Source organism: Notechis scutatus, chromosome 2 (assembly GCF_049901735.1).
Source record: "Notechis scutatus isolate UNSWTSFEM ecotype Mainland chromosome 2, rNotScu1.2, whole genome shotgun sequence".
Classification (NCBI taxonomy): domain Eukaryota; kingdom Metazoa; phylum Chordata; class Lepidosauria; order Squamata; family Elapidae; genus Notechis; species Notechis scutatus.
The window spans coordinates 6,487,329-6,509,208 of record NC_142010.1 but is presented as its reverse complement, the minus strand read 5'-3'; the positions used below and the strand labels follow the sequence as shown (position 1 = coordinate 6,509,208).

The 21,880-nt window shown below is 41.7% G+C and overlaps 1 protein-coding gene across 1 annotated transcript; it reads right to left on the bottom strand.

Annotated features, from left to right (window-relative positions):
• Positions 1-343: 343 nt before the first annotated feature.
• LOC113424938 (uncharacterized) lies at positions 344-18,135 on the bottom strand. Its single transcript, XM_087953353.1, has 4 exons — positions 17,921-18,135; positions 15,000-17,229; positions 10,080-10,088; positions 344-2,932 (listed from the first exon to the last, which is right to left on the bottom strand). Exons 1-4 carry the CDS (start codon positions 18,046-18,048, stop codon positions 1,406-1,408), a joined length of 3,894 nt encoding a protein of 1,297 aa, XP_087809479.1. The 5' UTR covers positions 18,049-18,135; the 3' UTR covers positions 344-1,405.
• Positions 18,136-21,880: the final 3,745 nt, after the last annotated feature.

The window sequence follows — 21,880 nt, the reverse complement described above, 5'->3', positions numbered from 1 at the left end:
TTTGAAAGCCTCCAGTGATGGGGGCACCAACAATGCTAAATGCCATCTTCTTCTGTAAATTCCCTTGCAGAAAAAACTTCTCTAGGTCAAAGTGAGAGACATAATAGCAGAGAGTAGAAAGAGGGTTTAGAAAGAGGGTGGGATGGTTAAATTTGGCCAAAGAAACTAATAAACTTTTCAAATAAACATTTAAAATGGTTATAAAAAAAAGGTAGTGCTAGAATTAGGGTTAGTTCTTACTTTCCATTCTCTCTGGTCTTGTTTGTTTAGATAACTTTCTGCAAAGAATTCATATGCAATATGATCTTACTGGAGACAAAAAGGTGACAAAAAGGTAACCTGGTGAAATCAAATCAAATATTTATTATGCCGAAAGACCAGCATAAAGATTGTGGGCTACATTTAATTTAAAAATATTAATCTATATAATTGTTAAAATAAAGATTATATAAAATTAAAAGAGAATGCATATATAAAAAACAAGCTTAAATGGAATCTAAAAGGAGGACTAAGGACACAAAATGGGATCAAGGGAGCTTATGTGGCAGATTAAATCTATCGCTGCCCAAAATTTAGCATGACAAGCTGGATGCTTATTAAGACTAATTTATGGCCACAAAAAGCAGCTTCGGGACAAGCTTCCCAAATCTTCCCCTTTCTTAATGTCCCCCGTCCCTCAAAAAGCCACAATTCTGACTGCAGCAGTCTAGCCTTTAAACCGGGAGTCCCCAAACTTGGCAATTTTAAGATTTGTGGACTTCAACTCCCAGAATTCTCCAGCCAGCATATTCTGGGAGTTGGAAGTCCACAACTCAAAGTTGCCAAGTTTGGAGACCTCTGCTTTAAACCCTAGCTGACTTTACAGGCAGTCTGACAGACAGCTTAAGCTTGCAAGGACCCAGCATCCTCCATTTTCTAGCACAACTTTTAAAGGTTTACTGTTTGCCCATCCTTCCCCGTTTTTTCCCCTTTTATTTTTCTACTGAATACATTTGTTTTGAGAGAGAGAGATAGGAGGGGAGGGCATTAAGAAAGGGAAAGGTTTGGGAAGGTTGTCCTGAAGCTGCTCTTTCAGCAAGGGCCCTCTTCCCAAAGCCTAGAGAGGTAGAGGAGCTTTGCAAACATCCCCAGCTAATGGTCTGAGAGCTGATTAGTGAAAAAAGCCCCCCCAAAATTGAGGAACTGGTCCTTTGTTTGCCCCAGGGCACGTTGGGAGCAAGAAGGTCAGAGGCAGAATTAGGAAAGGCAGGCACACCAATTCCTTTCCCACCGATTCTCGCTGGCAGGACAGTTGGGCCACTGGATGAGTATCTTGGAGTGGGGAAGGCCTGAGGCAGGTCGGTTGACGCTTCTATTAGGCCTCCCTAGATCTCCTGCACCTCTGACGACAGACCAGAAATGAAATTCAAGACTTTTCCAGACTCATCACTTGTTGTCTCATGTGGATTTTCTTGTGTGCGGTAAGAGAGGAATTTTGTGTGAAGCTACGTCCGCACTCCGGGCATTTGAAAGGTTTCTCCCCAATGTGTAAAGCTACATGAACTACAAGTTTAGACTTAGTAGCGAAACCTTTCCCACAATCAGGACACTCATATGGTTTCTCTCCTGTGTGAGTTCTTTGGTGTATCACCAAGTGGGAATTCCGACTGAAAGTTTTCCCGCACTCCTGACACTCATATGGTTTCTCTCCTGTATGAGACCTCTGATGTATCAGCAGGTGAGAATTACGACTAAAAGTCTTCCCACACTCCTGGCACTCATATGGTTTCTCACCTGTGTGAATACTCTGATGCACCACCAGGTGGGAATTGTTACTGAAACTTTTCCCACAATCTGGACACTCAAATGGTTTCTCTCCTGTGTGTCGCCTCTGGTGGTATACCAAAAGGCAATTCTGACTGAAACTTTCCCCACAATCCTGGCACTCATATGGTTTCTTCTCAGAGTGAGTCCTCTGATGGACCACCAGATGGGAATTAAGACGGAAACTTTTCCCACAATCCACACATTTGTACGGTTTCTCTCCTGTGTGAGTTCTTTGGTGTATCACCAAGGAGTAATTCCGAATGAAACTTTTCCCACAATATAGACATTCATATGGTTTCTCCCCTGTGTGAGTTCTCTCATGTATAACCAGGTAACAACTCTGACTGAAAGTTTTCCCACAATCTGGACACTCATAAGGTTTCTCCCCAGTGTGAGTCCTCCTGTGTGACACCAGGCTGGAACTCTGACTGAAACTTTTCCCGCAGTCTGGACATTCATATGGTTTCTCTCCTGTGTGTGTCCTCTGGTGTCTCACCAGTTCAGAACTGTGAATGAAACTTTTCCCACAATCAGGACATTCATACGGTTTCTCCCCAGTGTGAGTCCTGTGGTGTATCACCAGGTAGGAATTCCGACTGAAACTTTTCCCACAATCTGGACACTCATTTGATTTCTCCCCAGTGTGAATCCTCTGGTGGGCTGCCAGGTTGGAACTGTAACTGAAACGTTTCCCACAATATGGACATTCATACGGTTTCTCTCCTGTGTGTGTCCTCTGGTGTACCACCAGATGGGATTTCTGACTGAAACTTTTCCTACAGTCCAAACATTCATATAGATTCTCTCCTGTGTGTGTCCTCCGGTGAATTACTAGTTGGGAATTCCGACTGAAACTTTTTCCACAATCCATACACTGATGTGGTTTCTCCCCCGTGTGAGTTCTTTTGTGCGACACCAGGTGTGAATTAGTACGGAATCTTTTCCCACAATCTGGGCACTCATAAGGTTTTTCCCCTGTGTGAGTCCTCTGGTGTTTCACCAGGTGGGAATTGTAAGTAAAATGTTTCCCACAATCCATACACTCGTATGGTTTCCCACCTGTGTGTGTCTTGTGGTGTATCAGTAAGGGTGTGTCTTTGCGAAAACTCTTATCACATTGAGAGCACTGGTATGGGTTCCCATCATTGTAGGTCCTGTTACCATCGAAAGGATGAGAGCTGTAGTAAAATACTTTCCCACACTCAGAACATTCATTCAGGTTTTCTCCGGTGTGTATCCCTTCAGGCATAATCAGTTGTGATCTGCAATCTATGCTTTTCTCATGATATGTAGATTTGCAGGGCTTTTCCATCACTAATATTCCTGGATTTTGAAGGTCAAAAATACTTTGAATCTTTTCCTGCATGGTGCTTTGATTCAAACTACTCTTTTGTTCTTCACAGGGCAAAGCTTGCATGACTGCCTGCCCTATGGGGCTGTCTGTGTGACAGCTTCCTGCCCACTGATTTCCAGATAGTTCCATTTTTTTTCTTCTGAATTTGGATATGATTACTCACTCCCCCTTTTGACCTTTTTGTGGAGTGCTTTGTTGAGTTTTATTTTTTCCTGGTGAAGAAGGTTACAAATTTTGATTGCTGGATGGATTTCCTTTCCTTGTTAATGCTCTTTGTGATTCTCACTTGTCCAGAATGTTGTTCTTGGCATCCTCTTCATCTAAAAGGTTCATAAAAAAAAAGAGTTAATGTAATGATTGTACATGAAATTGGTGCATGACAAATGAAAACCCCAAGGAAAAATAGCATACATTACAATCAGAAAGCACTCTAGGAATCCCTGGGTTTGTCCTTTGTACAATCTGTAAGAAGATTGTGGAAGTAATTTTTCCCACTGATTGGAGAGTGGCCAACTGAGAGGCAAAGGAATCTGTGAGGCAATTAACTTAGACTTCCTCATTTCTTAAACAGTTGTTTGGGAGGGGGTTTTTTTGGGTACTCCTTTGTTATTTAAGAGAGGCTCTCTTTTGATCTGAGCTTTTTTTTTTTCTTGGAGATTTTAATACTTCTGGACTTGAATTTGCCACAAGGCTGGCTCTGTAAGGAAGCTGATCCTGTAAGGGGCTGGGCACCTCTCTAGGAAGCTGCAAAAACAGAATGTTACTTTGGATGTTTTTGATGCCCGAAGCACGCTAACTCCTACAAGTTCCTGGGTAGAAAGGCAACTAGAGGTTTGTTGGAGGTTGCAAACTTGATCCAGCCGGATCTCCCCTCGCTCGCTACAGCCTTGCAAAATCCAGGTGGCTTGATCTCCCCAAGATGGCTGGGTGGGAAGGATGATAGAGAACTGCATGGATCCTAAGGGCAGAGAAGCGGGGTATGGAATGCCTCAGGGGGTGGGAGAAGCCTTAGGAGGCTCAGGGCAGGCAAGCCTGGCTCTGTGCTAGTTGTTGTGGTTCGCCGGCAGCCAGTGCAGCTGGCAGCGGAGGCGGACAGTGAGGAAGAAAGGGGACCAGGCAGGGAGTCTGGAGAGGACTTGAACGAGGGTCCTGCGTCCGATGTAGAGATGGAGCCAGGACCATCTGGGAGTGGGGTGCTGCCTTCAGAGTCTGGCAGAAGCGAAGCAGAGGACCCAGGGGAGCCTGTTCCCAGTGTGCATGTGCACAGAGCTGCTAGAAGGCGAGAGCAGCTGAAACAGAAGGGACGACTCGGGAATAAGGCTGGGAGGTGATGGCCCCTTCCATAAGGGATAAAAGTCAGACCTCAATGATGTAATCTTTGCAGGAAGCAAAGTAGTTCGATAGATTCCAAGTCCTCCTTGAAGCTCTGGGAACTCTGGTCGGTTTTTTATGGTACTTCGGGTTGGTTTCTGTTATCATTAATTTGGATACTTCTGTTTTTTGGCAGCCTTCTACAGCACTGAAAGACGTGCTCTTATCTTGGGAAACTGTTTATAATTAGTTCTGGCTGGGAATGCAAGTAATTCCCAGCCAGAACTAATTATAAACAGTTTCCCAAGATAAGAGCACGTCTTTCATGGCACTGCATACGTGCCATGCTGGAACTCTGCCTGACCACTACTTATTTTAAATGCAACGAAGGTTTCTAGAGATAAAAAGCATGGTTGTGCCATGGATTCACCTGTGTCTCCCATTGTGGCCAATCTCTACATGGAAGAGGCAGAAACCAAAACCCTAAACTCCTTCACAGGAATTCCACCCACTCACTAGTATAGGTATGTGGATAGTACTTGGGTCACAATCAAAACACAGGAATCGGAAGCACTCACCAAACATAAAAATTATGTGGACAGATATATCAAATTCACACGGGAAGCTGTTAAGGAAAATAGTCCACATTAAGGAAGACAGAAGTCTCAACATTGAAGTTTACAGAACCCCCCACAACACACACACAGATCAATATTTACATTTTGATTTCCACCATCAACTGGATCACAAAATGGGAGTCATCAGAACCCTACACGACTGAGCTGAAGGCCTGCCTAACAGCAAAGATGGGAAAGAAAATGAACATAAACACATCAAGGAAGCCCTCAGAACATGTGGCTATCCCACGTGGCCCTTCATCAAATCTCAAAAAAGACCCTACAGCAGGGGTCTTCAAACTTGACAGCTTTAAGGCTTGTGGTCTTCAACTCCCAGAATTCCTCCTCCAGTCATGTTAGCTCAGGAATTCTGGGAGTTGAAGTCCACAAGTCTTAAACTTGCCAAGTTTGAAGACCCTTGCCCTAGAGAACCTCCTCCATAACAGACAACGAAGAGAACAATAAACGAAGCAATGTTGTCATTCCAGGTGTTGCAGAAATATCGGAAAAGCTCAGGAGGATCTTCAGCCAATACAATATATGTGCACACTTCAAAGTTCAAACCCAAGAATACATTAAGGCAGAAGCTTGTCGACCCCAAAGATAAAATACCCAGACATAAACTTCAACAACGTGGTATATGCAGTACAATGCAGTGAGCCGTGTGCAGATCTATACATTGGGGAAACAAAACAACCACTTCATAAACACATGGCACAACATAGGAGATCACAAACCCATCAGGATTAGATTCAGTAGTTCATCTATATTTAAAAGACCAAAGCCACACTTCTGAAGATAGCAAAGTCCACATTTTGGATAGGAAGGTCCGCTAGTTTGAAAGAGGGGTCCAAGAGGCGATCTATGTCAAAATTGAACAACCCTCTCAAACAGAGGGGAAGGGATATGACATCATCTATCTCCAGGCTACAACACAGTCCTTTCAACAGTTCCAAGAAGGCTCCACACCCATTTTGTACTGTTCAGGTGACCCTGACAGCACAGATAAACCTCCAGGTGGCCTTAACAACTTGCTAAAAGAATGCAAATGACCAGCTGTCTGCAAGGAGTATAAATCCCTCCATTCCCCACCATCCACTCAGAGCCGAAGAAGCTTCTTAGATGAGAAGTGAAACATCTTCAAAGAAAAACCAGAAAGTCCAGTTGCCTCTTGAAAAAAGCACCTTTGAGACAACCATGACCTGGATGACTGAGAATCTCCATAACAAATGCAATGAAATGAGAGTACTGCTTTATAGAACTTTGATAAGACCACACTTAGAATACTGCAGCTAGTTTTGGTCACTGCATTACCAAAAGGATAAGTTTTGGTCATTACATTACAAAAGAATGTTGAGACTCTAGAAAGAGTACAAAGAGAAACAAAGATGATTAAGGGACTGGAGGCTAAAATATGATGAACAGTTGCAAGAACTGGGCATGTCTAGTCTAATGAAGAGAAAGACTAGGGGTGACATGACAGCAGTGTTCCAATATTTGAGAATACGGGGTTAATCATTCTCCAAAGTACCTGAAGGAAGGGTGAGAATTAATGGATATAGAGTAATACAAGGAGAGATCTAACCTAGAAATAAGGAGTGGTTTCCTGACAGTGAGAACAATTAATCAGTGGACAAACCTGCCTCCAAAAGTTGTGGCTGCTTCATCACTGGAGGTTTCTAAGAGATTGGACAACCATTTGTCTGAAATGATATAGGGTTTCCTGCCTGAGCAGTGGTTTGGATTAGAAGATTTCCAAGGTCCCTTCCAACCCCATTGTTTTGTTAATGGGCAAGGTAGATATGGGGCCATGCCTGGAAATTGTGACCCAAAGGATTAAACTTATTGTTGGCTTTCATGTTGCACATGATGAAAGATTAGAATGGTATAACAAACTCTCTTTTAGATAGAGCCATTTATCTAAGAAATCAAGCCTATCCAGGACAATTTCCAAAATCTATGTTTGGGTTGATGGGAGAATTTGATACTGGTAGATTCTTGAAGACACAAAACTGGCTCTGAAAGCAAATATACACTTTTCCAGAAAAGCATAAATCATTTTCAAGAATCAATATGATATGGCTTTCAAAGAACTTAGCTAATAAGATAGCCAAAGCTAATATCTTATCAAAGAGATTGGTAAGTTTTGATAATAGAAATGTGCCCTGTTGAAGTTTAATAAACATACATTTTTCAGTTTTTATGTATTTTTCTATCTTTAAAATAGACGATGTTTTACTGTAAAATTTTTATTATAGAAGAATGCAGTAATAGTTATGTGTATTTTTGAATTGATAATATAATGCATTCATGGGCTAGCCACTGTATGTTTTATTCGGATTGAGGTTATATACTATATTTGCTATATATACTGTATTATTTGGTATGTACAGCTTTATATTTTTCATTTTGTATTATTTTATTGTGTTATCTAAAGCAAAAGTGTATTTATATCTTAAAAATATTTAGAAGGAACCACTTTTTTAATGTTACTTTTGTCTTTTTTCATTATTTATATCTGTTTTAAACTTTCCTTTTTCTTCCTCTTGTTTTTTTAAATGTAAGATGATTACATTTAATTACATTCATGATTAACTTCCACCTTTATTTATCATTCATTTGACATATAAATGGCTAGCAAAATCCAAGGAAAATCACAATTCTTAGCATTGAAATCATTATCAAATATATGTGGAAATGCCGAGGATAGTTTATACAGATACATGAACACAAATACAAACCTACACACCTATAAAGGTACATGCATTATGATCCATGTGTATTTCAGCCTGACAAATGTCCCAGAAGTGGGTATGTTCAATTTTTTTTTGTCTCATTTTAGAGATTGGGGGGGGAGGTAGCTTTAACGGAGGAAATGGTGCCCAAAGCCTCTGCAAGATTTAAAGCACCAGTTTTGCCCATGAAACGCCTCACTTGCAGAGAAAACAACACGTTCCTAAAAAACACAAGCACTCCACCCCTATAGTGAAGATTTTTAAAAACTTCCAACCAGCCTAAAATTGCAGGCGACACTTTCAAAGTCTGCAGCACCAGTGGAATCTGAATTGAGATATTTAAATCAGAAGGAAAATGAAGGGACCCCTTTCAAATCATGCAGAAAGAGTGGAATAAAATTTGAGGGAAGGAAGGAATAAACAGCAACAACCCCCAGGTGAATTGGAGTTGTTCACTTGAGACTTTCAAGAAGAGATTGGACTGCCATTTGTCAGAAATCGTGTATGGTCTCCTGCTTGGGCAAGGGGGTTGGACTAGATGACCTACAAGGTCCCTTCCAACTCTGATTATCTGTTACCTGAATGCGACTTTTTCCAATCTTTTTTAAGGCTCCCAACCAGCAGAAGATTGAAGGCACCGCTTTTAAAGGCACACAGTTAAAAAACAAAAGCCTGCAGTACTATTGGAATAAAAATTGGGGAAGGAAATAACAAAGCGCACCCTGGAGGAAACCAAAAGAGCCCTACTTGCTTCCGGCTTCTCCTCCGATCTTTCTTGGACTCACCTTCCAGCTGCTGCCGCGACCCTGGGAAGAGCACGAGACCCCACTGCCCACGCGACCATCCTCCTTCAGGTGAGCCGGAAGAGGAAGTCCCTCTCCCTCCTCTCCTCCGACATCCTCTCTAGCAATCCAGGGCTCGAGTGCTCTACCTCACAAACAGGGAATGTTTTCAGAGGCGGCTTGCAGGGCGCCATCGAGCGACCTCAGCCTGGAAAAAACTACGCTTTGTCCGATCTCTTTATCCTGAGGCGGTTGCCAGATTTCTCGTTTGATTATGATGTGGCTTCAAATCGACATTTTACTGACCCTTTCGATAGTTTTGTTTTATTTTTCTTACATGTATCCATTTCATGTATTCATAACTATGTTTATACTTATACCTGTTATCTTATAATCGCTTAAACAAACAAACAAACAAACAAAACAAAATAAAATAAAATAAAATTTAAAATAAAATAAACCAAGGCAATGTCTATGGAGGTTCTCAGTCGCTCAGATCATGGTTGTCCCAAAGGTGCTTTTTCAAAACAAAAGGCAACTGGACATTTATGTTTTTTTGCTTGAAGACTTTTGGCTTCTCATCCACGAACTGTTTGAAAAAGTTCCTTTAGGTGAACCAAGGAAAAACATCCTTGAGGGGCAGTTTGAAACCATGGGGAAAAATGAAAAAAAATGTTTTTTTCTGCACGAAACTGCAGAAAAAACCATTGCTACCAACCTGCCTTCCATTGAGGATCTGTATATTTCATGAGTCAAAAAGGGGGCTGTGAAAATATCTACAGACCCCCTCACATCCTGGACGTAACGCATAATGCATAAGCGCACAATCGTGCCTACTGTCCCTGTCCTATTGTCCCCAATTATTAGTTCCTATTTCTTATATTTAAACTTACGTTTATTCTTATTTCTATTATATTGTAAGCATTTGACAAAATAAATAAATAAATAAACATAAATTCTTTCAACTGCTACCCTCCAAACGACACTACAGGGCACTGCCCACCAGAACAACTAGACACAAGGACAGTTTTCCCCCCTCTACTAGAGGGCATCACTCTACTAAACAATGTCCACAACACTGTCAAATTAACTACTAAGACTGTATTACTATTATTATCATCCTTCCTAGTACCTATCTCTTCCCATTTATGGCTATATCCATGTTGCTTGTATCTTTACAACTTATATTGTTTTTATTGTTTCCTAGTATGATTTGATTGCTTATTAGTAACCCATGACTATCACTAAGTGTTGTACCTTATGATTCTTGACTAATCTATTTTATTTTTTCTTTATGTAAACTGAGAGCATATGTACCAAAGACAAATTCCTTGTGTGCCCAATCACACTTGTCCAATAAAGAATTCTATTGCTATTCTAAAACCGGCAACCATAAAACACACCTTCCTTGGTGAAGTCAATTCCAGCCAGTTCTTCATCTTGAGGGGATGCAAGAGAATTCATCAAAACCTACTTTTTGCAACTGAGGGAAGCTTGAAGAGTCAAGATTTTGACCCTATTTAGCCTCACAAGATTAGCCAGGTTCTGAGCTCTAGAAGTTCATAAAGGTCTTATTTTTGTGTATAGCCTGTAAATGTTTGCCACCTTCACCCAATTAATAAAATGAGGCATGGGACAAACCTGGAAGCTTCCACTAACATTGCCACCAAACTACTTCTAGATAGGAGATACATCTAACAGATAATCAGAGTTGGAAGGGACCTTGTAGGTCATCTAGTCCAACCCCCCGCACAAGCAGGAGACCCTACAGCATTTCTGACAAATGGCAGTCCAATCTCTTGTGGCAGTCCCACAACTTCTGAGGGCAAGCTATTCCATTGGTTGATTGTTCTCCCTGTCAGAAAGTTTCTCCTTATTTCCAGGTTACATCTCTCCTTGTTCAGTTTCCATCCATTATTCCTTGTCTGGCCTACAGATGCTTTAGAAAATAGCTTGGCCCCTTCCCCTCTGTGGCAGCCTCTCAGATATTGGAAGACTGCTATCATGTCTCCCCTGGTCCTTCTCTTCACCAGACTAGCCAAGCCCAGTTCCTGCAACCATTCTTCATATGCCTTAGTCTCCAGTTCCCCTAATCAACCTGGTTGCTCTGATCTTCCTATCTGTGTTATTGGGAAGCCTAAATCTCATTAGAGGGTAGAATTGCTCTGAGCAGCCTTCCCAATCTCCAGAGGAGTTAGATTTCAGCCTTATTACTCCTAAACAGTTTGAGCAAGACTTGGGAGTAGTTTGAAGAAAGCTCACCTAAAATTTTCTTTCTTTTCGCAGGGCTGGTTCTCAGGAACTCAAAAACTCTACATCCCAAAAGTTTGATTTCCAGTGGCTCCCAAGGATTTGCGACAAGGCAAGGCAGAGGCCCCAGAGGAATCACCTTCACTTGTACTGATGGGAGATGTGTCCAAGTACACAGAGTGTCTTGAATCTGCTGTTCCCAATAAGCCAACTTTGGTCGTGAGGGAGATTTTAAATCTGCTAAATGGTAAATGCCATCTGCTTGCCCAGAAATCTCGATTACATCAAAGCAAGAGGCACGTGGCAGAGCCTAGAAAAATTGTGCTTAAAAAGAGAGGGTATATAGTAGAAGAAACTGGTAAACGTTAGAAAGAAACATTCAAAGGGTTGTAAAATGTGTGCTACTATGCATTTGCATGCAAAGTGTATAAGTCACCATGCTCTTTGTGTGAAGCATTCCTTTTTGATAGTCAGAAAATTTTAATGTAATAAAATATACAGTAGAAAGAGAAAGATAGTGAATAAGAGATAAATTATGTTTACCCATTCTGAGATATGTCAGGATTCTGCCACCATCTTTTCTGTCTAACCACTTGTATTAGAAAGCATAGCTGACACAGGTATATCCCTCCTTATAAAAATATGGTAGTCTGAAAAGGTGCTATTAGATGCTTTCCGATTTTTGGCTGCCAGCGATTCACACAACTCTCCTTCCAAGTGTATCTTTATTGCAACTCCCCGCCATTTGTAGTTCTGAGCGTCACAAAGACAAGCCTTGGGATAAGCACCCCATTCTCAGGACCTCTGGTAAATGTGAATGTGAATTGCTCACCACTTGGAAACTCTACTGTTGCAAAATATTACTTTAAAGGGGAAAACATCATAAAAAGAGAAGAAAACAGAATGGCTCCTCCTCAGTAAAGAAAAAAGCCCATTAAAGCAGCTTTTTGTTTCTTCAATCACAAGAATGGAACATCATAGAATGCAATGTAAATTTTTAATAGAATCGATCTATCTTCAGTTAACAGTACAAATATGGAGAGAATTCAACTCTGATGTTTTAATAGAAAAGCGATAACTGCAGTATGGAAGTTTACATAAATGAAGTAAATCCATATAAGAGGATTGATTAATTTTGCTTGAAGTCACTCGTTATATCTTAGATTTTGTGCAGTCCAATTAATCTATTGATTACATGTCTGGTATTCCATTACTAGCATCAATTTCCATGTATTTTACATATTCAAATTTAATTAATATTCATTTAATGTTAATATAATATCAATAAATTTATAGTGTTTTATATTTTAATCTTAAATTATTTGGTTTTTAATGTTTTATTGTACTATTTACGTTGTACACTGCTCCGAGCCCCGCTGTGACGGAGACAGGCAGTTAAGAAGTTTGATACATGAATAAATAAATGAATCACTTCTTTGATTAATGTTTCACAGTTAAGTCTTCAGAATGGCATAAATAGTTATTCCTCCCCACTGCCCCTCTTTTTTGCATTTTGGTTGTATGTATGAGACACGTCCCAAAAGACAAAAAAAAAACATATTCAGAGAAGAATAAAAAGAAACACTCTCTGCAATGCACTCTTGCAACAGATAGCTATAAATTCTTCCAAGTTCTTCCCTCCCAGCCCCTCCTTTGCTAATGCCCCCTTTTATTCCCCCAAGACGTCAGTATAAGAGTTACTAGCAGTTTGCATTATGGTATGGTCCTCTCAGAGATCCAGAAGCTTTTAAACCATTTCAAGCATTTTCAGCTCCTAAGGATAATAAAATCTGATGTGACAACAGGGGTGCCCAAAAGACCAGCGTAAGGAACATGGGGTACATTAAGTTAAAAAGCATAGAAAATAATTAAAATCCAAAAATAATTATTCTAAAAAGCTAAAAGATATAAACGAAAGAGTATATATAAAAACAAATCTAAAAGGAGGGCTAGGAAGAGGGAGCATAAAGGTTAATATGTGGCAAACCTATCCCTGTGCAAAGTCTAATACAACAAGCTGAATGTTCAGCAAGACTAGTTTATGGCACAGGTCATCCATTATCTGACAAGTTTTAAGTGCTGATCCTCAGAATCTGGTAATATATGTTATAGCAGGGTTTCCATCTGAAGACAGGGAGGTGCAGAATTGTTCTGTATATTCTGGGTATTTATGCAGTAATGGTGAGATGAACCTGTACAAATGCCTCTAATACAGCCACTGGAGAAGCACATGCTCTCTTGTCTGTGGAGATTCTCAGTCATCCAGGCCATAGTTGTCTCAAAGGTGCTTTTTCAAAAGGCAAATTGGATTGTTTTTTCCCTAAGGAGAAGACATTTCTCTTCTCATCCAAAAAGCTTCATCGGATCTGGCCAGAACCAACTGCGCTTCTTGGATGAGAAGCAAAACGTCTTCTTCCTTAAGGGAAGAAAAAAAACAACAGTCCAGTTGCCTTTTGACAAAGCACCTTTGAAACACGTTGTTGTTTCTGTGTGTCCAGAGTCACAGGGTCATTATATAATCTGATTCTGAATTGTTAATGTAATGAACCAATCTTGAATTCTTTGGTGTCTTTTAAACACAGCACAATAAGAGCTATCCATCTGTATAACTAAAATGCCTCTTAGCTGCTCCAAATAATTCTCCTCTTTACTAGTAGACATTTTTGGAAAAAATTTATAAAGAACCCGAGAGTGGAGTGAAAGAATTGAAAGAATCTCCCATGTCTTGAGAAGAGAGCTTTGCATTTCCTTGCCCCATGTTCACAGCAGTGCTGATATTGCCCTTTTATTTTCCTTGTCAAAAGTTGTGGTTCTTACACAATGCATTTTTACAAATGAAACATTATTTTTTTCTCAGATCTCCAACCACCAAGGAGGATGCAAAAAAAAAAAAAGGGCAGCATCTTGACATTAATATCATCCATCAAAGGATTCCTCTAAAGAAACAAGATCATAGGAGGGTTGCTAATAAACATGAAAGTCCTATACTCAAAAACACAAGTCTTTTCTTTCCCATATTCTTACAGCACGGTTCAACAGCCTTTACAGGTAAAATTTTTGTGTGGTTGTTGCTAAACCCTCCCTCATATATTCTCTATTCTGTGCTTTATCTTACCATAATCTAAATAGGATTCTTCTTGATGTAAAATTCTGAAAATGTTAGGAAAAAAATGAACTTTAAATCCTCTTTATTTGTCATATTTGAGGAATAACGATATGAGTGCTCCTATTTTTTAATAATTTATTTTTAAGTCTTGCCACAGACTTTTGGTACCTACCAGAAATGTTTATTATGATTCCAAAATATTTTATTCAATAAGTATGCTGGCTGGGGGATTCTGGGGCTGAAAATCTGGAGGACATCTAGGTAGAAGGTACCAGGGGTGGGGATTCAAATTTTTTTACTACCAGTTCTGTGGGTGTGGCTTCACGGGCGTGGCAGGGGAAGGATACTGTACAATCTCCAGTCAGAGGTGGCATTTGCCGTTTCTCCAAACTACTCAAAATTTCTGCTATCAGTTCTCCAGAACTGGTCAGAACCTGCTGAATACCATCTCTGAACAGCACTGAAAAAAAGGACTTATGACCATTTTTCACACTTAAGACCGTTGTAGCTTCCCCATGCTCACGCTTTACGTTCGGATGCTTGACAACTGACTCATATTTATGACTGTTGCAGTGTCCCAAGGTCATGTGATCCCCTTTTGGTGACAAGCAAGTCAATGGCAAAAACATATTCACTTAACCATGTTACTAATTTAACAACTGCAGTGATTCACTTAACAAATCTGGCAAAATAAGTTGTAAAATGGGGCAAAACTCCACAAATTTTTAACAAAAATTCTGGGCTCCATTGTGGTTGTAAATTGAGAACTATCAGTACTTTGTATGTTGCATTTCTATGCCCTATGATGATCAATATGCAAAAAAACCCAACCCCACCCCTAAATACTTTTTGCAGAATTCCACTATTTCTGCTAAACTAACTAAACTAATATCTTCCATTTTGTTTCTCTCTTCCCTCATGTCTAATACTAATACATTTTATTAAAGTGAATCAGATGAGAAAGTAAATAGTTAATTTCTCAACTGCATTTCCACAGGAGATCAGAAAGGAAAGTCAAACCTTCTCTATATTCATCACCTTTTGCCTCGTGTGGATTTTCTTGTGTGCAGTAAGGGAGGAATTTTGTGTAAAACACCGCCCACACTCTGAGCATTTGAAAGGTTTCTCCCCTATGTGTAAACCTACATGATTTACAAGTTTAGATCTAGTACTAAAACCTTTTCCGCAATCCGGACACTCATACGGTTTCTCCCCTGTGTGAGTCCTCTGATGCACCACCAGGTGGGAATTCCGACTGAAACTTTTCCCACAATCCAGACACTCATATGGTTTTTCTCCTGTGTGAATCCGCTGGTGCACCACCAGGTGAGAATTGTTACTGAAACTTTTCCCACAATCTGGACACTCATATGGTTTTTCTCCTGTGTGTGCCCTCTGGTGGTATATCAGGAGACAATTCTGACTGAAACTTTCCCCACAATCCTGACACTCATATGGTTTCTTCCCAGTGTGAATCCTCTGGTGCACCACCAGGTGGGAACTGAGACGGAAACTTTTCCCACAATCCAAACACTCATATGGTTTCTCCCCAGTATGAGTCCTCTGGTGTATCACCAAGGCATAATTCCGAATGAAACTTTTCCCACAATAGAGACACTCGTATGGTTTCTCTCCTGTGTGAGTCCTCTCATGTATAATTAGGTAGCAGTTCTGACTGAAAGTTTTCCCACAATCTGAACACTCATATGGTTTCTCCCCAGTGTGAGTCCTCTTGTGTATCACCAGGCTGGAATTCTGACTGAAACTTTTCCCACAGTCTGGACACTCGTACGGTTTCTCTCCTGTATGTATCCTCTGGTGTCTCACCAGTTCAGAACTGTGACTAAAACTTTTCCCACAATCCAAACACTGATATGGTTTCTCACCAGTGTGGGTCCTCTGGTGTATCACCAGATAAGAATTCCGACTGAAACTTTTCCCACAGTATGGACACTCATACGGCTTCTCTCCTGTGTGTATCCTTTGGTGTACCACCAGGTTGGAATTGTGACTGAAACGTTTCCTACAGTATGGACACTCATACGGTTTCTCTCCTGTGTGTGTCCTCAGGTGTACCATGAGGTCAGAATTGTGAGTGCAACTTTTTCCACATTCTGGACATTCATACAGTTTCTCTCCTGTGTGTGTCCTTTGGTGCACCACTAGTTGGGAATTCTGACTGAAACTTTTCCCACAATCCAGACACTGATATGGTTTCTCCCCTGTGTGAGTCCTCTGGTGAGCCACCAGATGGGAATTAACACGGAAACCTTTCCCACAATCTGGACACTCATAAGGTTTCTCTCCTGTGTGAGTTCTCCGGTGTATCACAAGGTGGGAACTGTGAGTGAAACCTTTCCCACAATCCAGGCACTCATATGGTTTCTCACCCGTGTGAGACCTCTTGTGTACCACCAGATGGGAATTAAGACGGAAACTTTTCCCACAATCTGAACATTTATATGGTTTCTCCCCTGTGTGAGTCCTCTGGTGCATCAAGAGATTGGAATTCTGACTGAAACCTTTCCCACAATCTGGACACTCGTACGGTTTCTCCCCTGTATGAGTCCTCTGATGGTTTACAAGGTGGGAATTCTGACTGAAAGCTTTCCCACAGTTCGGACACTCATATGGTTTCTCACCTGTAGGAGCCTTCTGGTGTAACAATAGAGGAGCATGCTTGCTAAAATTTCCACCATACTGGAAGCTTTGGTATGGATTCTCTCCAGTGTAAGTCCTTTTATTTTCAAAAGGGAAGGAGCTGTAGCAAAAGACCTTCTCACACTCAGAACATTCATCTGGTTTTTCTCCAGTGTGGAAACTCTCGTGCATAATCAGCTGTGATCCACAATCTGTGCTTTTCCCACATCTGTGGGATTTTTCCACCAATGGATTCTGGAGGTCAAAAATATTTTGGATCCCGTCTTGCCTGTTGCTTTGATTCAAGCTATTCTTTATTTCTTCACAGGGCAAGGCTTCTATAACTGCCTGCCCTACATAACTATGCAAGCCACAGGTTTCTCCCCACTGATTTCCCGATACTTCCATCTTTTTCCTGAATTTGGATATGAATTCCAGACTCAATTTTTTCCAGCTCAAAACTCTATTCCTGTTATTCTTTTTTGTCTGTTGCTTGACAGTGAAGGAGAGTTTTGTTGTTTTCTGGAGAAAACTGGAAGACTTTGATTGCCGACTGGATTCACTGTCTTTTTTAATTCCTCTTGTGATTTTCACTTGTCCAGAATGCTCTTCTTGCCATCCTCTTTGTCTAGAAGATTGACATAAGTTTAATGGTTGTTTATAAAATGGGTGCCCAACATGTGAAAAATCACAAGTAAAAAGCATGCATTACAATGAAAAAAGCCAACATGCCAAAATGCTGGATTAATCCCTAATGTTATGATTCATCTGACACATAGAATACTAGCGAGATTCAAATATCCACACAATTGTGAAATTATCTTGTTCACTTGAGTAAGTCATAAATTCTTAGCACTACAAAGGGTTATCATCAAATATATCTGGAAATGCCTACATGATGCAGACATGCACACAGAGAGAAATACAGATACCCAAATACTACATATGTTGAAAATCCATTTGCATTTCAGCCCGAAAAATGTCCCAGAAATGGGTACACTCAAACTTTTTGGTCTAATTTTTGAGATGTGGGCGACTTTAACAGAAGAAATGGTGCCCAGAGCCTCTGCAAGATTTAAAGCAGCAGTTTTGCCAATGACACTCCTTTCTTGGCCAAGAAAAAAACAACATGCTCCAAAAAAGCACAAGCAACTCCTAACCTTGAGACCTTTTTCAATCTCCCAACCAGGCACCACTTTTAAAGCACGTGCCACCAGTGGAATTAAATTCAGCGAGGGAAGGAATACGTAGCAGCCGAGTATGTTGCAGCTTAGTTGATTCTCTGCTTCTGCACCGTGGAGGAAACCAAACAGCCCTACCTGTTCACGGCTCCACCTCGACCTGTCCTCAACTCACCTTTCCACCCTTGGAAGAACGAGAGAGCAGCGGCTGGCCGTGCCACCATCCTCCCATGGATGAGCCGGAAGAGGAAATTCCTCTCCCGCATCCCCTCTAGCAGTACCCGATTGTTTCAACGCCTTGCACCCCCAGTCTCTTCCCCCATCCGTTGGATGTCAGTATTCGGCAACCACCGATGCCGCCGCTGTGTTGGCGGCTTTCTAGGCGCCGGTGTTGCTGATCTAGAGCGCGCCATCTAGCGACGGAAGCCTGAAAAACACGTTTGTTCCGTCTAAGCCTGCTAGAAGCTAGATTTTTGATTGATTACTCTATGTGCCGCCAAGTGGTTTTCAGCACCACCGACCATATTGAGAGCTCCTTTCCAGGGCGAACTCTCACTAACCTGTTCTTTCTGGTCCCCCGAGGAGCACTCATCGCCACCGTAACTGCACTGTAATCAGGGTGTGTGTGAGTTCATTAGTTTTTGGATGGTGAGGGGTTGTTAGGCACCCAGAGTCACCATGAGTGAACTGGGTATATAAATTGAATGAATGAATGAATGAAATCAATCAAATCAGTCAAATCAATCAATCAATCAATCAATCAGAGCCAGAAGCTTTGTTTATTAAGTTCAAGGTGGGAGGAATAGCCAACACCTTAGATCAGGGCAGGGGTGGGATTCCAATTTTTAAACAACTGGTTCTGTGGGCATGGCTTAGTTGGTGGGCATGGCTTGGTGGTCATGTGACTGGCTGGGCGTGTTCAACTCAACATCACTCACATTGAGGCATGCATCTCCTCACATGGCCTCTCGTGACTGTGGGGATGCTGCAACAGTCGTAAGTGTGAAAAAGGGTCATAAGTCACTTTTTTCAGTGGCATTGAATGGTCACTCCACACAAGCAAAGTACCAGCAAAGGAGGGGAAAAAAACTCCAGAGAAGTTCCAGAGACTGGAAGTCTAGTCCTGCCAAGAATGTAATAAGGGTTAATAGAGAGGCAGTTTCTGTAAGCAACACGAGAATGTTTCCTTCCTGCCCTCCTTACAGGATTAGACCAGTAATTTCTTCTAACAACCAGTTCTCCAAACTGCTTAGAATATTAACAACCGGTTCTAGCAATAGGTGCGAGCTGGTAGAATCCCACCCCTGGTGTCAAACTCGCAGCCCATGGGCCTTACTATTCCCAAACCCTCCGGTATGCGCCCCGCCCCCTGCCCATGCGCGGCAGATACCCGACAATCAGCTGGCTGGTGGGAGGCATCCGCGCATGCGCAGTGAACCGAGCTGGGGCGACGGCTCGCATGCCAGCAAAGATGGCTCTGTGTACCACTTCTGGTACGTGTGCCATAGGTTCGCTATCACGGATTTAGGACATGGAAGTACCAGCAGGCCAGAGGCTCCGAGGGAACTAGCCTCACTCAAGCTAGCCAAGCTGTTTCCAAGTGCAGACTACTGGTGATCCTCAACTTATGACCACAATTGAGCCCCAAATTTATGTTGCTAAGTGAGAAATTGGTTAAGCGAGTCTTTCCCATTTTACGACTTGTCTTGCCACGGTTGTTAAGTGACTCACTGAGGTTGTTCAATTAGTCACACTTTTGTTAAGTGCGTCTGGCTTCCCCCATTCACTTTGCTTGTCCCAGGAGGTTGCAAAAGGGGTTCACATCAACCAGAGACGCTGCAACTGTCAGAAATGTGAGAGTTGTTAAGCATCCGAATGTAAATCACGCGACCAAGGGGAATACTGCAGTGGTGGGTGTGAAAAACAGTCAGAAGTCACTGTGCCATTGTAAACACCAAATGGTCACTAAGCAAACTTTGGTAAGTCAAGGACTACCTGTATATTCCAGCTGCTGTGCCTCTCAAGCCACCTTTTGTTTCACATTTTAAATCAAAGGCTAGACGCCATGTGACTCTGTAAATTTGCTCACACAGAAATCTCCATTGAGCCAAGGGAAGAGAGTGACAGACATCAAAAAGAGGGCCTAGAACAAGGGTGTCAAACTTGCGGCCCGCGGGGCCAGATGCGTCAGTCGCTGGCCGCGCCCACCCCTGGTTTACCAAAAGAGAGTTGGAAAAAAATCACGATAGGTCATGTGACAACATGCTGCCGTGAATTTGACATCCCTTTTCTAAATGCGAAGGGGGAGGCGCTGAAATGATTTATATATATATATATGGTAAAAGAAACTGGTAAACGTTTCAAAGAAATATTTCATTGTAAGAAGGCTAGTACTGTGCACTTACACACACAAGTGTAGAAATGTCTGGCCATACATTGCCTGGCATCATTTTTTATTAGAAATTGTTCATGTAGTTAAATATAAAAACATACAAATCAAATGTAGGAAATATAAGCAGGAAAGGAATTGCAAAAAGAAAAACCCATATAGTTGAGCCTCCCTTCTTTCTTATTGAGTAGCTTTATTATTATGGGTTGTACCTGATAATTCTTGACTCTTGACAAATGTTATCTTTTCTTTTATGTACACTGAGAGCATACACACCAAGACAAATTCCTTGTGTGTCCAATCACACTTGGCCAATAAAAGAATTCTATTCTATTCTGTTCTAGTTGTCATCACGCATTCCTATTTGGGAATTATCTCTGCCCAGCTGACCAGAATAAAACTCTCCTTGGAAACGGAGCCTGGCCTAAAGTCCATTCCTCGGAGAAATCCATACCAGCATTTCCTTTCCACATTGCTCATCTGTGCAGAGGAACAGGGAGATTTCCTCTATGCACAGGTAAGTAAGTAATAATCAGATCCTCAAAGGGTCTTTGGAGTCTTTCTTCTGTACTGTCTCATTGAGTTCCACATGCTTCAAACCCTTCAACTCAAAACTTCCTCCCAAGGTTGCTGCCTTTATCCATGATCTGATTTGAGGGGGGATGAAGATAGCGTCAGGGATTTTTGTTTAAGGCAGCGGTCCCCAACCTTTGCTGCTTAGTTGCCCGGTGGGGGGAGAAAGAGGAACCAGGCCACGTGAGCAGCAGGTCGACGTGCATACATGCAGCTCCCCTTCTGCAAGCAGCAGGGCAGCACAAACATGCATGCGCACGCAGCTCAACTGCAAATAGAGCTGCATATGTGCCAACACGCCACTCGCGAGTGGAGCTGCGTGTGCTTGTCTGCCACTCACACGAGTGGAGCTGCACCTGTGCATGCCAGCCAGCCTGCCGCTCGCATGGCCTGGTACTGGACCAAGGCCCCGGGGGTTTCCGGACCCCTGGTTTAAGGAAACAGGATTGCTTTTCTTTTCTCAATTTTTGCCTTTAGAATTCCCTTTTGTATATTATACACTGGTGGTGCAATGGTGAGAGATTACTAATGCAGGCTGACTTTGCTCACTGCTAGGAGTTCGATCCTGACTACGTCAAGATTGACTCAGCCTTCTATCCTTCCGAGGTCGGTGAAATGAGGACCCAGAGGGTTGGGAGGCAATAGGCTGACTCTGTGAACCACTTACAGAGAGCTGTAAAGCACTGTGAAACCGTAGATAAGTTCTTCTGCTATTATAGCTGACCAAGAGGTTTAAGCAATCTTTTCCACAACTGTAATTGATCTTTTGTTAACAGTGGGAGAAAGCGTTGATAAAAAGTTAGGATAAGGTGGAATATGGAGCACACACAGTGCATTGAATGAAATGGAAAAATCTCCCATGTGTTGGGAACAGAGGTTTTGTTTTGCATTACCTTGCCCCAATGTTCACAGCAACGCTGATATTACCCATTTTTTTCTCGTCAATATCTATTTATGTATATGTGTTTTAGACCTTAAACATTTACCGCTCTACACTTTTTTTCTCAGATCTCCACCACTAAAGGGGGAATTAGCAAAAATGTCAGCAAATTGGCATTGCATCACACACCAAAGGCTAACAAGCAAGCACCTCCAAGCAAACAATATTACAGGAGTTGCTAATAAACCTGAAGAAC

Coding starts and splice junctions, on each gene's coding strand:
- LOC113424938 (XM_087953353.1), bottom strand. CDS start 18,048: ATGCGGGAGAGGAATTTCCTCTTCCGGCTCATCCATGGGAGGATGGTG. Junction 17,230..17,920: donor CGAGGTGGAGCCGTGAACAG/GTAGGGCTGTTT, acceptor TCAATCTTCTAG/ACAAAGAGGATGGCAAGAAG.